The 14,577-nt window shown below is 56.0% G+C and overlaps 1 protein-coding gene across 7 annotated transcripts in view; it reads right to left on the reverse strand.

Annotated features, from left to right (window-relative positions):
* Positions 1 to 573: 573 nt before the first annotated feature.
* Positions 574 to 14,577, reverse strand: part of EPN2 (epsin 2) — an 86,104-nt gene continuing 72,100 nt past the window's right edge. For 6 of the 7 annotated variants that reach the window (XM_060647136.3, XM_060647135.3, XM_060647132.3 and 3 more), the window contains 4 exons: positions 8,284 to 8,457; positions 7,625 to 7,711; positions 5,365 to 5,580; positions 3,001 to 3,414 (listed from right to left, as the gene is read on the reverse strand). In XM_060647136.3, the coding sequence (XP_060503119.2) occupies positions 3,116 to 3,414; positions 5,365 to 5,580; positions 7,625 to 7,711; positions 8,284 to 8,457 (776 nt within the window). In that variant the 3' untranslated portion in view covers positions 3,001 to 3,115. Of the gene's footprint in view, positions 3,415 to 5,364; positions 5,581 to 7,624; positions 7,712 to 8,283; positions 8,458 to 14,577 lie in introns of all 7 variants that reach the window. The other variant, XM_060647137.3, reaches the window with a different exon arrangement.

Genomic DNA, 14,577 nt, shown 5'->3' on the forward strand with positions numbered 1-14,577 from the left:
GCCCTGGGGCCGGTGCTGGCGAGGGTTCGGGGAGAAGCCACCGCCAGACTTGGCCCTCGTGAAACCTCACACTCCTCGCTCTGCTCGCTCACTGCCTTCCCCGCAGACCTCAGGGCCACGTGTGTCGAAGGTGGCGGTGTCGCGAGAAGGAGCAGCTGGGGTCCCCGATCACTGCTTGGAGAGCCGCCCGACCAACCAGGCACTGGACTCCGTAAGAAGTAAGCGGGTTGTCATGCCACGGACAGGTGGCTTTCGACGCGGCGTAACCCAGGGCACCCTGGCAGAGGGGCGCTCCCAGCTGCTCTGGACTCAGGCAAACCCTCCCCAGGGTCCCTGCTGAGTCCTGCTCCCGGAGCGGACGCCAGGCCAGGTCTTCGGCCGAGAGGTGCGTGTGCAGGGCTGCCCCGGGGCAGAGCTTGGGGCGAGGGGCCCTCACGGGAGGGAAGCCAAGCCGCATGCCCACCACGGGGCATGCACCTCGCCACCGTTCCCCCTGCTCCTGCCCACCCCTCTCCTGCGTGGCGGGACTGACGTGCAGAGGGGGGTGAGGGAAGGACACAGCCAGAAACCGCATCATGATACAAATGATAAATTATATTTGTACAGTAAATAAGTATCAATAGTCAACACAAGTTCAAAACCAGCCACCGGCCCCTGGGACTGAGAAAAGGGCTGGGTGACACCCCTACCACGGTGCCCATCGGGAGGGGGCGTGAGGGCATGTGTGTTACACGTGTGGCAGCGGCCGGTGGCTTCATGATCAGTGCAGCAGGCAACAGGGACGAGGCGCCTGGGACGGGCCTGGGCCGGGAGGCGGGGAGGGACGGGGGTCTCCTGGGGCCTCGGTGGCCCAGTGGCTACCATGTGGGGGCCTCAAAGTCACGTCAGGAAGGGGTCTTGACTGACCAAGAATCACTGGCCAAGTAGTCAGGTTTGGTCTGCTGGCCTGTGACGGGGTCCGGGCTCGCACCATACGAGTGAAAGCACCTCCCTGGGGAAGCGGCCTGCAGAGGCCCCTCCCCCAGGTCGGAAGAGGCCAGACGCCGCCGGGGCCCGTGGTCCAGCCCCCGGGCCTCCGGCTCTGGCCGAGGTGTGGCCGGTTAGGAGCTCCGGCGGTGGCTCCTGGGGCCGGAGGACGGCCTCTCAGAGCAGCAGGGTGAGCTTGTAAAAATAGCAAACAGGAGTGGCCTGAGAAGGCAATTCTGACTCCGCCCGCTCGCCACCGGGCATCTTACGGCTCTCAGGGCGGTGCTCAGGGTCACATCTCCTCCTGGAACCAGCGAGGAGGCGGAGGATGGCCGGGGGCGGGGTCCGCTGCCCTTGGGGTCGGGGTCGAAAAGTCCAGGGCGGAAAGGAAGACCGGAACGCCCGCCAGGCAGGCTGACCAGACGCAGGATTGGGGGGTTGGGGGGGGGGGGGGTCCCTTCCCTGGGGAGAAGCACATCCTTTCTGGTCTTTATTTCATGACTTCATACTTTTCTTACAGTGGTGGGGGGCGGGGGGAAGCAGGAGGGGGGGGGTGAGATTAGTGCATGTTTGTTAAAAGTCTATTGTGTGAGAAGGACTTTTTTTTCCCCCTCCTCTCCAAAATAAGAGATGATTACTTTTAAGTCTGCAGTGTGTGTGTCTGGGGTTCGCAGCCGGGTGGGTCAGGGCCAGCCCCGGTCCCTCACCCCTCTGGGCCCGGAGGCTGTCCCCAGGGAGCCACGGGCACCCCCAGACACCCGCCATCTCCACGCCGTCCCCATCTTCACCCTGAGTGCGGATTAAGACAGAGGAGATCACAGACACAAGGTTCAAGACGCCTCTTCCGTTTCAGATTTCCACTGCCAACGGAAGTCCTTTGTCGATCTGCGCGTGCCTTCAGTTACAAAAGGGAATTAGCCGATACAAACTGGTGAGTCACATTCATACATTGGATTTTTTTTTTTTTCTTTAACTTTCTTGACGGTGGTGTATGGGTAAGAAAAATAGCCTCTCTCAGGATCTAGCCCAAAAGGCTACAAATCAATCAGTTTGGGAAGTCACCAAAAAAAGGGAGTGAAAGAAAGGAAAAGGCAACTGGAGGCTGGGATGTTGTCGTTGTTGCTGTTGTACGTTTTGTTTTTTTTAAATAAACATCATCTTTTATGTGTAATCAAATTCCCATATTTTTCCCTATAAAGAATCTGCTTTAGTTTTTCCATAAGGCATTTTTTTTGTCTCTTCCTATTTAAATTTTCTTAGAGTTAAAACCATAAATAAGAGCATTTAAACCACTAACATGACACGTGCCAATATCTTAATTGAGCCAGACCTGGTAAATTCTATCAAAACTAGACAGTTAAATAAGAACCACGTTATAAAAATATTAGCCAAAAAAAGACTATTAGATAATTCTGCAAACTCAAATATGAAACTGTACTAAACAAAATATGTGCAAACGTATACAAGCATAGAGCCACGTGGCGGGGTTATGCTCAGATTAGTTTAAAGCTTGCTCTAGTGGATTTAATTCGAGTTGTTCCACGGTGGTGGTGGTTACTTTGAACTCACACACGAGTCAAAGGAAAATAAAATATGCACAACCACGTCCCCAAAAGGTGAGCGTCTCATGGAGCTGGTGCTTCATTCCGTCCACACCTGGGACTGCCTGGGTCCTGCTAGGGCTGGAGGTCAGGGGCAAAGACACGGTGGCTGTCCCAAGGCCCGGGCCAGGCAGCGTCCCAGAGGCCCTCGGGCTGAGGTTCAGGGCAAGGGTGACACGGACAATTCCCGCCCCCTCGTCCAAGGCCCCAGAGAGCTGGCCAATCTCCACAGGAGCCGGGACCTCACGCTCGGGGTGGGGGGTGGGGGGGACGCGGGGAGGCGACCGGGCAGGGTCGGGCTACAGGCCAGGGACGGGCGAGCGGCGGCCTCAGAAGGCGCGGAGACCCGCGTGCCAGGTCTGACGTCTAGCAGGCCGGCCGCCGCTCGAGTCTGAGGATCGGGGCCGTAGAGGCAACCCTTTTATCAGGAAGCCGGAAGTGGAAAGCCCTAACACCCACCCCCCCCTTCTGCAATCGAGTCCCTGCTGGGCGTCCTCAGGCACAGGTGCTCTGGGCATTCGCTCTGTGGTGGGTCCCAGGCCCGGGCACTAGAGGAGGAAAGGGTTGGTTGTGCCGGCGGCCTGAGCTGCCGACGGGGGGATGCCCACACTGCCCCCCATGTTCATCGTGGCGGGGCCCAGTGGCATCAGGGAGGAACCGCTGCCCCCCAGGGCTGGGTGCGGGGCTGTGGAGGTCATGGAGGCCACAGCCACGGGCTCCACCCCCGGGCTCGACCCAAAGGACGTGCTGGTCCCCAGGACTGGGCTCCCCCGCAGCTGGTTCAGCGTCAGCGGCTGGGGCTGGTTCACCTGGAAGGGGTTGACAGGGGCCGAGGCTGCAGCTGCACCTGAGGAGAGAGCAGGAGGGACAGCGGCCCTCGTCAGGACAACATCCATCCCCAGGTCCAAGGGCCGGAAGCTGGCGGCCACCGGGAGCACGTGCTCTCCGCAGTCCACCCCTCTGGGAACAGCCCTTCCCGGCGCCCGCTGTTTCGCACACGCTATTCTGCACGCGCACACGCATCTGCCGGCTGGGTCTCCGGTGTCCGCGTGAGGAGACCGAGGCTGTGAGAGGCCAAGGGACTCATCCAGAGTCCCAAAGCCTGAATGGGGCAGTGCCAGCAACGTGCCCAGCTCGTGGGGCTCCCTCACGACGAACAGCCGGCACTGCTCCCATGTTCCGCGTGCCACGCTCCGTGACCACGGGGGGCTGGGAATGAGGAGGGCAGAGGGGGAGCTGGGAACTGCTGCTGGAGGGTGGCAGTCTCCATGCTGGGCCCTGGGACCCAAGGGCTGGCATGATAAAGGCTCTGAGAAGCCCCGCAGTCAAGAAGTGCATGCAGCCATGTCTTACCCAGCATGTCCAGAATTTATCATACGTCATAAAACCTTTCCCCAGCTTTCAGCAAAAATGTCCGTTGATGTTCTGCCAAAAACGCGAGAGCTGCCAGCACTGAGTCTCCAAAGCAGCCCAGCCCCAGAGCACGAAGGCTGCCTGCTGAGGGCACCCCCACAGGTCACCACCAGGAGACGCTGCCCTGCCCGCTCTCTGCCCCACCCTGGGGAGACACACGCCCTGCTGAGGGCACAGCCAGCGTCCCCGCACCAGCCCCTGGTAACCCTGCAGATCAGCCCTGCTGGAGCAGGGCCACCTTAGAGGTAGCAGAAGCCCCTGAGGAGGGATGGCGGGGCGCCGCCGGGTGACTGGTGGGGGGAGGGATGGCGGGCCACCGGGGGGAGGGGGGGGAAGGCCAGCCTGGCTTAGACACTGGGTTCTCATCCTGCACAGGGAGCAAGGAGCAACCACGTCCTTGCCCATCACAGGGTTGGGCAGGACCAGGCCCTCCACACACCCCACTTCTGCCCCAGGGTCCCCACCCTCAACTCTTCTAAGGCCTGGGGTCCCTCTTTTCTGCAGGGTTCTATGAGGGGCCGTGGCCCAGGGCTTCAGATCTGTCTTGCGGTGCGCTTCAGACTGAACGCCCTGAATGTGATAACATCCCGGCCCTTGGGGCTCCCAAGGCCTTGCTGGGAAATCTCGGGGGCGTCGGTCCCCGGAGGGAGAGGGTTATCTGGGCTGGGTGCCGAGAAGGACTGTGATCTCCCACTGGAGGGAGGGCGCTCCGGGCAGGGAAAGCAGAGGGGCTCGGGGCAGCTGAGGGTGTGAGTGCAGGGGCAGAGAAGGCAGGGCCAAGCCGGCCACAGCAGCCCTGGACGCTAAAGCAAGGGCTGGGGGCTTGTCCACACGGAGCCTTTGAGGGTGGAGAGCGGGCCTTTAGAAGGAGCCTGCCGGCAGGGAGGACGCACACAGGGATGGGAAGGTGGGGTTCCGAGCCCTGGAAAGGCAGAATCCAGCCCCTCGTGGGGCTGAAGTGAGGGTCCATGGGTCCCTGGAAAGTGGCCCCCAGAGAGTGGAAAGCTGGGCAGCAAACTCCGGCCCCTCCTCACCCCACCACTGCCCTCGCAAGGCCAGGAGGCGGTGCTTGCCGGAGGGTCTCCCTGGCCAAGGGCACCGCGTCAGGGACAGCTTCCGCTCAGGGGTCTCGGTCTACCTGAGGAGAGGGGCTGTCTTCCAGCCCCCACCCCACCACTGCACACTGGCGTTCACACCCCTGCCCGCTGAAGCCCAGCAATTGCGGCCATGCCTCTGAGCATCTGGCACCACCGTGTGGGACACGGCAGGAAGTGCCCCCCGAGGGATGGAGGAGAGGTCAGGGCCCGAGGCCTGCCCCAAACCCGTTCTCAGGAAGGGCGGACGACCGGCTGGGGGGGGGGGGGGGGCCGGGAGGTGCGCATACCTGGTGCCAGGAACGGGTTGAGGGACTGGGCCGGCGGGGCTGGCCTGGTCACCAGCGAGTCCAGGTTCACCAGGGCCGCGTTGGGGCCCAGGAAGGACTCTGGGGTTTTCCGGGAGCTGCTGGGCTTGCTCGAGGCGGCGGTCAGGGGCTGAGACTCAAAGGGGTCGGGGCTTGTAGTTCCGTTGTTTTGGGATGGTGGAGAGGCCACCGCCTCAGCTGCAAGATAGGGACACACGCGGGCACGGTGAGAGCGGAGGGTGGGGCCCCGAGACGCCAACCCCAGGAGAGTCCCAAGCGAGACACAGGCATTCCGGGGGGCACCCCGCGTGCCACGCAGAAGACGGGATGTTCGGTGCAGGGCCGTTTCCAACAGACCCGACCGGGGACAGTCGGCCACAGGGGCAGCTCCCAGGACCCCCGGTTCACGTAACCAAACCCAGAGCGCAGGGACAGAAGACGCGATGATGAGGGAAGAGCCGTATCACAACGTTACGTGAAGACAAGCAGGTGACAAGACAACGCAGACAGCATGATTACCCCCCCCCCCAAAATACCGGGGTGCTCCTTCAGGTTGCTGGCTGGGCACGAGCAGCTTACTTTTTGGTGTGTGTTCACTGTCCATTTTCTACAATGAACGTGAATTTCTTGATGGAGAAGAAAGCAAATTATTTTCAAAAATTCAGCCAACAGAGGGTGTACTGAGACAGGCTGGTGGGAACGCAGTGTGCTTGGCCAAGATGCAACGCGGCAATGGGGTTAAGGGTTCTTAAAAATGGTCATACTCTCCACTCGGTAATCCCATTTCTAGGAATCCAGTCTTGGGAAATAATGCGAAATGTGAACAGGGATGTAAGCACCAGGCTGTTCACAGCAGCATTATTTACTTGAGCGAAACCTGGAATCAACCTAAAATGTCCTCCCAAAAGTTACAGATCAAATAAATTACCGCTGAGCAACGCAAGGAGAATATTACACAGCGATGGAATAGTTGCTGAAGTCTTTTTTTTTTTTTTTTTATGTCCTGAGAAAAATGTTTCCATTTTTCAATCCGTTGTTCTTCTGTAAAGGAGGAGAGGGGGGAGGACCCAACTCCATCGGACAGTATGAGCTGAACAAAAAAGACCGTATACACAGAGCCCAGAAAACATACACAGCGGCTGGGGTGGGTGGAAGGATTACAGATGATTTTCATTTCCTTCCACAAACTTTCCCAAATTTTCTGCAGTGGAAATAGCTTTAGAATTGGGGGTACCTATTTTGCAAGTCCACGGAACGATGTCCACACAAAGAAGCCACACCGCCTTCTCGCTGAGGCACGCGTGGGTGGGCCAGGACAGTTAGGTTGTAAGTTGGCCCGCAGAGGACACGCATGGCATTTTGTTTTTTTAACGCAGCGAAAGAAAGACCCCAAGAAGCAGCACGTTCTATGTGGCCTCTGGTCCCCTGAGCTGAGAGGGGGCCCGAGGGGTGACCCGGGGCACCAGGCTGCTCGTACCTTAGACCAGGGCCAGCCAGGCCTGTAGCTGTAGCTGGGGGAAGGGGTGGGAGGAGGTGGGAGGGAGGAAGGGGGTGGGGGTGGGGGGCAAATGGAGAACGGGGAGGGCACGGGGAGAAGCTGAGAGAGGAAAGAGAAAGGAGAGAAGTTGCTCTATGTAGCTGGGAGGCGTGGCCGGAGACGGACAGAGACAGCCTGGCTCTGTCCCTGGCCTCTGGCCTCGGCCCCCTCCCCCTGGTCAGGTCTCTCTGTACCCTACCTGCCCTGATGCCCCGCCAGCCCCGGGGGCACTGGGCCTGGGCCTCTGACAGGCACTGGGTGGGAGCCACAACGGGGGTGACGAAGTCGGGCAGAGACACCGTGTCCAGGCCCAGAGCTCAGGCTGTCTGCAAAAGGGGCAGCTTGGGGAGTGGGGACTCGGGAGGAAAGTAGACAGTCATAGCGGCTCAGGCTGGACAGCGGGGGGCCCATGCTGGGCTGGGGCTCGTGCAGGCAGCCTCTGGGGTTTGGGGGCAGGGCCGAGGCAGAGAGGTGAATGAGACAGGAAACCCAGGCCCGACACCAGGACGGGGTGAAAGAAAAACCCAACCGCATGACTTTTCACTGCCAATGTGTGAATTCCTGCAATCGGCCACTTACAGCTCCCGAGACCAAAACACAACAAAATGCAGGAAATTGATAGGTCTTGAAAGCCGATTATTTCTGCAACAACTGGGCTGGTCAAAGGCACAGACGTTATGGAAACGACTACCATCTTTCACATACCTGTTCTTTTTGAAGTTCGGAGGTTGTCAAATTCAGAAAAGTCATCTTTAATTGTACCATTCAAATTACTGAAGAGATCAAAGGCCCCTGGGTGAACATAAGAGGCCGGTGACTGTGGGCACGTCAACATGACCCCGCGATTCTGCCGTCCAGTCTACAACCCAGGGGTGTGCTGGGAGCAGGAGGGGAGAGGTCTACCCCATCGCACGGGGCTCAGGGTCACCTGGTGGTCTGGGAGGGGGCCAGGCCGAGGATCCTGGCCTCCCAGGACACGGTGTGGGGGCGCCTGCCTGCGACTGCTCCCGCCTGCCCCAACCCCAGACTGAAGGAGGCGCTAACGTGGGTGGAGGTACTTGGGAGCTAGGTTTCGAGACTTGGATAGAGCCTGTAGGAAGCTACTGGAAGGAGCGCCCAGAGGGTAGCCTGCCCAGACCCCCTCGGGAAGCTCCCTCTGGACAGAGGCACGGTGCCCAGGAGACCTGTGAGCTCACCCTTCACGGTGGGCTTGTGGCATCGGGAGACTGGGGACAAAGACTGCAGGTGATGGGGTAGCAGCAGCAAATGTAGGCAAACCCACAGATCCCACGCCACAGAGCCAGAAGAGGGGAAGGCATGGGGCCCAAAGGGGCCCTCGGAGCCTGGGCAGAGGGAGGTCTCACCAGTGGCCGAAACAGGCTTGGCGGCCGAGGCTGCGGCCCAGGCGTCGGCTGTTTTCCCAGCACTGGGGGCCTGCTGCTGTGGGGCTGCCCAGGGGTCCGAGCCCTTGGAGACGGAGGGTATGCTGGCTCCGGTGGGCACTCCCCACGGGTCGACGGGGGCAGCTGGCTTGGCACCTGTGGAAAGGCAGGGTAGGCTCAGATACATCCTCGGAGAGCACTGGGCGGCTGGGGAGAGAAAGGAGAGGACGCTGGGCCCCATGTCAAGACAGGCAGTCACCCAAAGGGTGCTGTCCCACGCCAGCAAAGCTGGACAGAGCTGAAGGCCAGGGCCGACAGCCATCAGGGGTGCCCACCCCGGGGAGTGCACTGGGCCTGGCCTGCTGAGAAGGGACCAGACAGGAAACCGCGGAGAACCTTTCCAAAGTCCCCGCCATACACGGTCTCGCGAGGAGCCTCCCGAGCTAAGTTCGAGCACGTCTCCCCGGAGTCCACAGGCTTCCTCCAAGGAACAAGCCCTGCCCATCTGCTGCTCCAGCCACAGGCCCTGGCAGCATCCCGTCCCCACTTGCTTTGAGTGGTTTCTGCTTTTGACAGACGGTGAATAAAACAGAGGTGTATGTGAAAAGGAATCAGAAGCAAATGCCTATGTACCTAGGCAATAAAATGTTTTCAAACCGTCAGTGGCAAATCAACTTAGTGGGTCACAACCAGTTTTCAAAAGAGTAAAAGAGAATGCACCTAATATAAGGGGTTGATCCTGTTGTACCAGTCCTTCACCTCGGTCACACACAGATACGGGGTGTTTCTCACGCGTAAGCACGGACACACAACCTGCACCTGTAGCTTCTGATGGAGTCACAACAATGTTTAAAAGCCACAGCTTGGCTGTCAGCCTGGGTGGCCCAATCGGTTAAGTGTCTGGCATCATCAGCTCAGGTCATGATCTCGGGGTCTGTGAGTTCGAGCCCCGCATTAGGCTCTGTGCTGACAACTCGGAGCCTAGAGTCAGCTTCCGATCCTGTCTCTGTCTCTGTCTCTGCCCCTCCCCCGCTTGTGCTCTGTCTCTCCCTCAAAAACAAACATGCGAAAAAGTAAAAACAAACTAAAAGCCACTGCTGCCTTTCAGGGAGAAGTGCCCCCCGCAATGGTGGCCCCACCCCAATCCTCATCAATTTCGTGTTAGCCCTTCCTTCGACTTCCCCTCTACCCATAGAGGCAGCCTTACACAACCTATCGATCAGCTGTGCCTTTCTTACCTATATATAAATGTACACATCCTGTACGGCCTGCTCTATTCACGCACGCCACATTTGGGAGATTTCACCTGCGTTGACGCGCAGTGGAAACGTGTTCCTTTTTATGGTTGTATAATATTCCGCTCCGTGGCGGGGCGGGGGGTGCCCACATGTGATTGGTCCGCTGAAGGCACTGGCTAGGTTTTGCTTTGGTTCTCATCCCCAAGTGCGCTCATACGTGTGAGGCCCTCGGTCGAAGCTCCTTCCCCTTCACCGAGTGATGCCCGTGTGGCCTCCACAGTCATGCCTTATGCTGTGTGGGTGCAAGTCCTGGTGCTCTGGGAACTGCCCCATAATCTCATTAATGTTCCCTGCATTAATGTTCATAATGTTCCATTAATGTTACCTCCCAATTTGTGGCTTTTCTTTTCACTCTCCTTAAGGTATCTTTTTTTTTTTTTTTTTAAATGTTTATTTTTGACAGAGAGAGAGGCAGAGAATGAGCAGGGGAGGGGCAGAGAGAGAGGGAGACACAGAATCTGAAGCAGGCTCCAGGCTCCGAGCTGTCAGCACAGAGCCTGACGTGGGGCTCGAAATCATGGACCGCGAGATCGTGTCCTGAGCAGAAGTCAGACACTCAACCGACTGAGCCACCCAGGCGCCCCCTTAAGGTATCTTTTGATGAACAGAGATGTTCTGAAGTTTAATGGGGAGAAACCTATCGGTATTTTCTTTTGTAATTTGTGCTTTTTGTGATGACTAGGAAAGCCTTCCCTACACCTCAAAGGTCTTTTTTTTCTATGTACACATTTCCTTTTTATTCTGTGTGCACATCTCTTGCAAGTGACGATGGCCTAATTCTTCCCAGCCTTCATCCTTTTTCTTTCCTTTTACCGCCTCACTGTGCTGGTTGGGACCACCAGCGTCAACATAAAGCACGAGTGTGGGCAGCCAGTGTCCCTGTCTTGCTCTTACGGGATCAATTTTCAACGTTTTACATTAAATGGTAGCACTTACCATTTATAGGTTTCTTTCCTTCTAGAAGCCCTTAATCAGGCTCTGGAAGCTCCTCATTGTTCCAAGTTTGCTAAGACTTTCACAGTGAATGGCTGATGAATTTTATCAGTTTTAAAATTAAGATGATAGCATGATTTTCCCCTTCTCGTCTGTGATTTGGTACACGTATGTATACGTTTTCTAAGGACGGGGTCCTTGCAAACTTTCTCCTGATGTACTCTATCATTTTTTATATTTTTCATGTTGGTTTAGCAACTATCTGCTTTTTGCATCTGTATTCCTGAGCGGGAGTGGCCTGACAGGTCTGTTCTCACACTGTATGTCCTGTCTGCTTTTGATGCTAAGGTTATGCTAGTCTCATAAAATAGCAGGGTACTCCCTATTTTCCTACCCTCTGAAGGAGTTTGTATAAAGGTGGAATTGTTTCCAGAGTGGTGTTACAATCTGCCAGGAAAGCCCTCCGGGTGGATTGTGGGGTGGGGAGGATTTTTAAGTCCTGACTCGATGCCTTTAATGATGATATAGCACTACCCCTATTTACAGATTTCCTACTGATCTCCGGTCAGCTCTGCTAAGTTTTCCTTCTAAATTTATCCACTTTAAGTTTTCAGATTGAAAGCACAGAGCTGATCAAACAGCCTCTGACTCCGTGTGAAACCTTGGCAGTGTGGGCAGTTATGTCCCCCTGTTTCATTCCTAATAACGCCTGCGTCTTTCCTCCTTATTTAAAAAAAATTTTTTTTTAAGTTTATTTCTTTAGAGAGAGTGAGCTTGAGCATGGGAGGGTGTCAGAGAGAGAGAGAGAGAGAGAGAGAGAGAGAGAGAGAGAATGGGAATCCCAAGCAGGTGCGCATTGTCAGCATAGAGTCCAGTGTGGGGTTTGAACCCACAAACCACAGATCATGACCTAAGCCGAAATCAAGAGTCAGACGCTTAACTGACTGAGCCACCCAGGCGCCCCTCCTCCTTATTTTTTAAAATTATTCTTGCCAGAGATCTGTTTTATTTGTTGCTCTTTTCGGTCAGCGATGACTGTCCCGTGTGTTTGTTTTCTAATGCACTCATTTCTGTTCTTATCCTTACTTCATTTCTTCCACTTTCGGTGTCACGTTATTCTGTAAACAGTGAAAGCTACCAGTTCCCCCCTCACTATTGCTTTAGTGGCCCCACAAATTCTGGGATAAAAATATTTACCTTACTAGTTGGTTTTAAGTGTTTTGATTCTCATTAGAATTTCTTCTTTGACTCAAGAATTCAGAGGAGTTTTTCAAATGTCAAGCATATGGAGTTTCTCTAGTCTTCCTTTTGTTGCTGAGGATGTTGTAGTCAGAATGTGTGTTCTAGGTGATCCCGGTTTCCAGAAATGTGCTGAGGCAGGCCTTTTTTTTTTTTTTTTTTTTTTTTTTTTGCCTAGCACAGGATCAAGTCTTTGCTAAGTATTCTGAAGGGGACTGAAAATAATGCGTGTGCTCCTGTCACTGAGAACAACAAATCCGCAGGCTTATGAACTGTGCCGCTCAAATCCTGTTACATTTTTACTACTTTTTGTGAAATGATATGAAATATACATATTGGTCTCTGCACCCTCGGCTCCTGGTCCCGAATTCCTGAAACCCTTGGGATCTCTTAAGTGACCACAGCACTGGGAGAATCTCTTGCTCAGCTGAGGCGACTCTGGCCGGGTTCCTTGGAGGGCTCCTGGCTGGAGCCAGAATAACCAGAAAGACCAAGTCACGATGGGAAGCTGGGACATTTCTGCGGCCTGCAAATGTCACTATTTCACCTTTGCTCCTAAGGAATACCTTCAATGAATCCAGAATTCCGGAGGGTAACAGATGTTTCGCTGGTGTCTCAAAATGTATTTTACCATCATTCTGGCAAGAAAGAGGTTTCCCTAGGAAGGGAATTCAAGGTTGATGGTGTTTCTTCCAGCGCACCTAAGACCTTATTCCACTGCTTGCCAGCAATGGCCATCCTCGTTGAGAAGTCAGCCGTCCGCTTGACTGCCGTCTCTTTTCAGTGGTGCAAATGCTCCCTTGGGTTTATTTAAGACGTTCTCTTCCTTAGGGGCGCCCGGGCGGCTCAGTCAGTTGAATGTCCGACTCTCGATTTCAGCTCAGGTCATGAGCTCACGGTTCGGGGGTTCAAGCCCCGTGTTGGACTCCATACTGAGTGGGGAGCCTGCTTGGGATTCTCCCCCACTCTCTGCCCTCCACCACCGGCGTTCTCTCTCTCTCTCTCTCTCTCTCTCTCTCAAAAATAAAACAATGAAACATTAAAATAAAAACTAAAAGATGTTCCCTTCCTGTGGTGTTCTCCAGTCTCCTGCCAATGTGCCCAGGTGGGGATTTCTTTTACTTTATCCTGCTTACGATTCACTAGGCTTCCTGGATCTGAGAAGTAGCACCTTGCCACAAACTTAAAAACCATCAATCATTATCTTTTCAAGCATAAACTCTTCTGGAACTCCAAAGAGATGTGTGTTAGATGTCCTCATTCTGCCTGTGCTTCCCCAGCCACACTGACCTCCCCAGCCCCCCCAGACACACAATAGGGCACGTAAACCGCCTGCTGCCTCTGGGCCTTCGAGTCCCTCCGCCTCTCCCCTCCCCGCTTGCCCTCACTAACTCCTCTGGAATCACTCAGCTTTCCTTTAGAGCACCTATCGTTTAGCACCATAACTACTCCTTTGCCTAAGAGTCTCCCTGGGCTGTGACCCCCGTCACGCTCCTCCCCCCTGCAGGTGTGCGGGTGGCTCCTGCGACAATCTGGCAGAGCTCTGAGGTTCAGAGAGGGCAGCAGGAAGGGTGGTGACTGCCAGTGTCAGAGAAGACCAGGGAATGTCCCCCAGGCCTCCAGAGGACTCGCCTCTGGAGCCCAGAGGACTCGCCTCCCTGGGCCCCATTCCCAGGCCCCTCTTAACAGCCCCAGCAGCAGCGTGCATGGCTGGGCACGGGCCAAGGCAGACGGACCTGCAAGGTTCACTCCCACCACCACTTGGACACCCGAGCCTGTCAACTCCTGTGTGGACCTGGGACCTCTCCTGCTGCTTCCCCCAAACCCACACCCTCCAGAGGCCTCCAGAAACACCCACCTGCCTCCAGAAGCTGCTCTGACCTTTCCTTCCAGGTCTTCCCAGAAGCACACACAGAGCCACCTCCCTGTGACTGTGACAGCTCTCCCCAGGCCCACTTCTGCCAAACGTGACGAGGCGCTTAGCAGGACACTGGTCCTGGCTGGGATCACAGTGGGGATGGGTCCTTGCTCTGTCCCCAACACAGCACCTCACGGGGCCTTGGTTCTCCACCTTGACTAGAGGGGGCCATGTGGTAGAAAGTGTCAGGGAGAGACTGACAGACTGCTCCGGCTCCCTGTGAGCAAGGGAATCTTTTTTTTTTTTTTTAATTTTTTTAATGTTTATTTATTTTTGAGAGACAGAGCACAAGTGGGGAGGGACAGAGAGAGAGGGAGACACAGAATCCGAAGCAGGCTCCAGGCTCTGAGCTGTCGGCACAGAGCCCGATGTGGGGCTCGAACTCACAAACCGTGAGATCATGACCTGAGTCGAAGTCGGACACTTAATGGACTGAGCCACCCAGGAGCCCCAGAGCACGGGAATCTTGACACCCTTTCTTCAGCCTCCCCTTGCTCACCAGCAACCACGAGAACTGCACTTGATCTTAGCCAAAAGGCCGAGAAGCGATTGCAACCACGAGAACTGAACGAGCTCGTCAGGAGACCGGTCTACACCCCCCAGCTCACCTGCGCCAGGAGGACACGGACCGGGAGGCTCACGCTCCTGCCCCTGCAGACCTGACCACCTCGGGCACTGTGTGTGAGAGCTGCTGCCCGTTCCAGCCACTCGCCTCCATCAGGAGACCCCTGGCCACTTTCCAGCACTCCTGCCCTGTTTCCCTGAAGGATACCCTGACTTCCTTGGGAGAATTACCCACCCCCCCCCCCATCCCCGCTTACTCCCAGTCCCAGTCCGAGGCGGATTGACCTTGCTGTGGCAACCGGGGAGGGTTTCCACCAGCTGACG

The sequence above is a fragment of the Panthera onca genome, chromosome E1 (assembly GCF_046562875.1).
Source record: "Panthera onca isolate mPanOnc1 chromosome E1, mPanOnc1 haplotype 2, whole genome shotgun sequence".
Lineage (NCBI taxonomy): Eukaryota > Metazoa > Chordata > Mammalia > Carnivora > Felidae > Panthera > Panthera onca.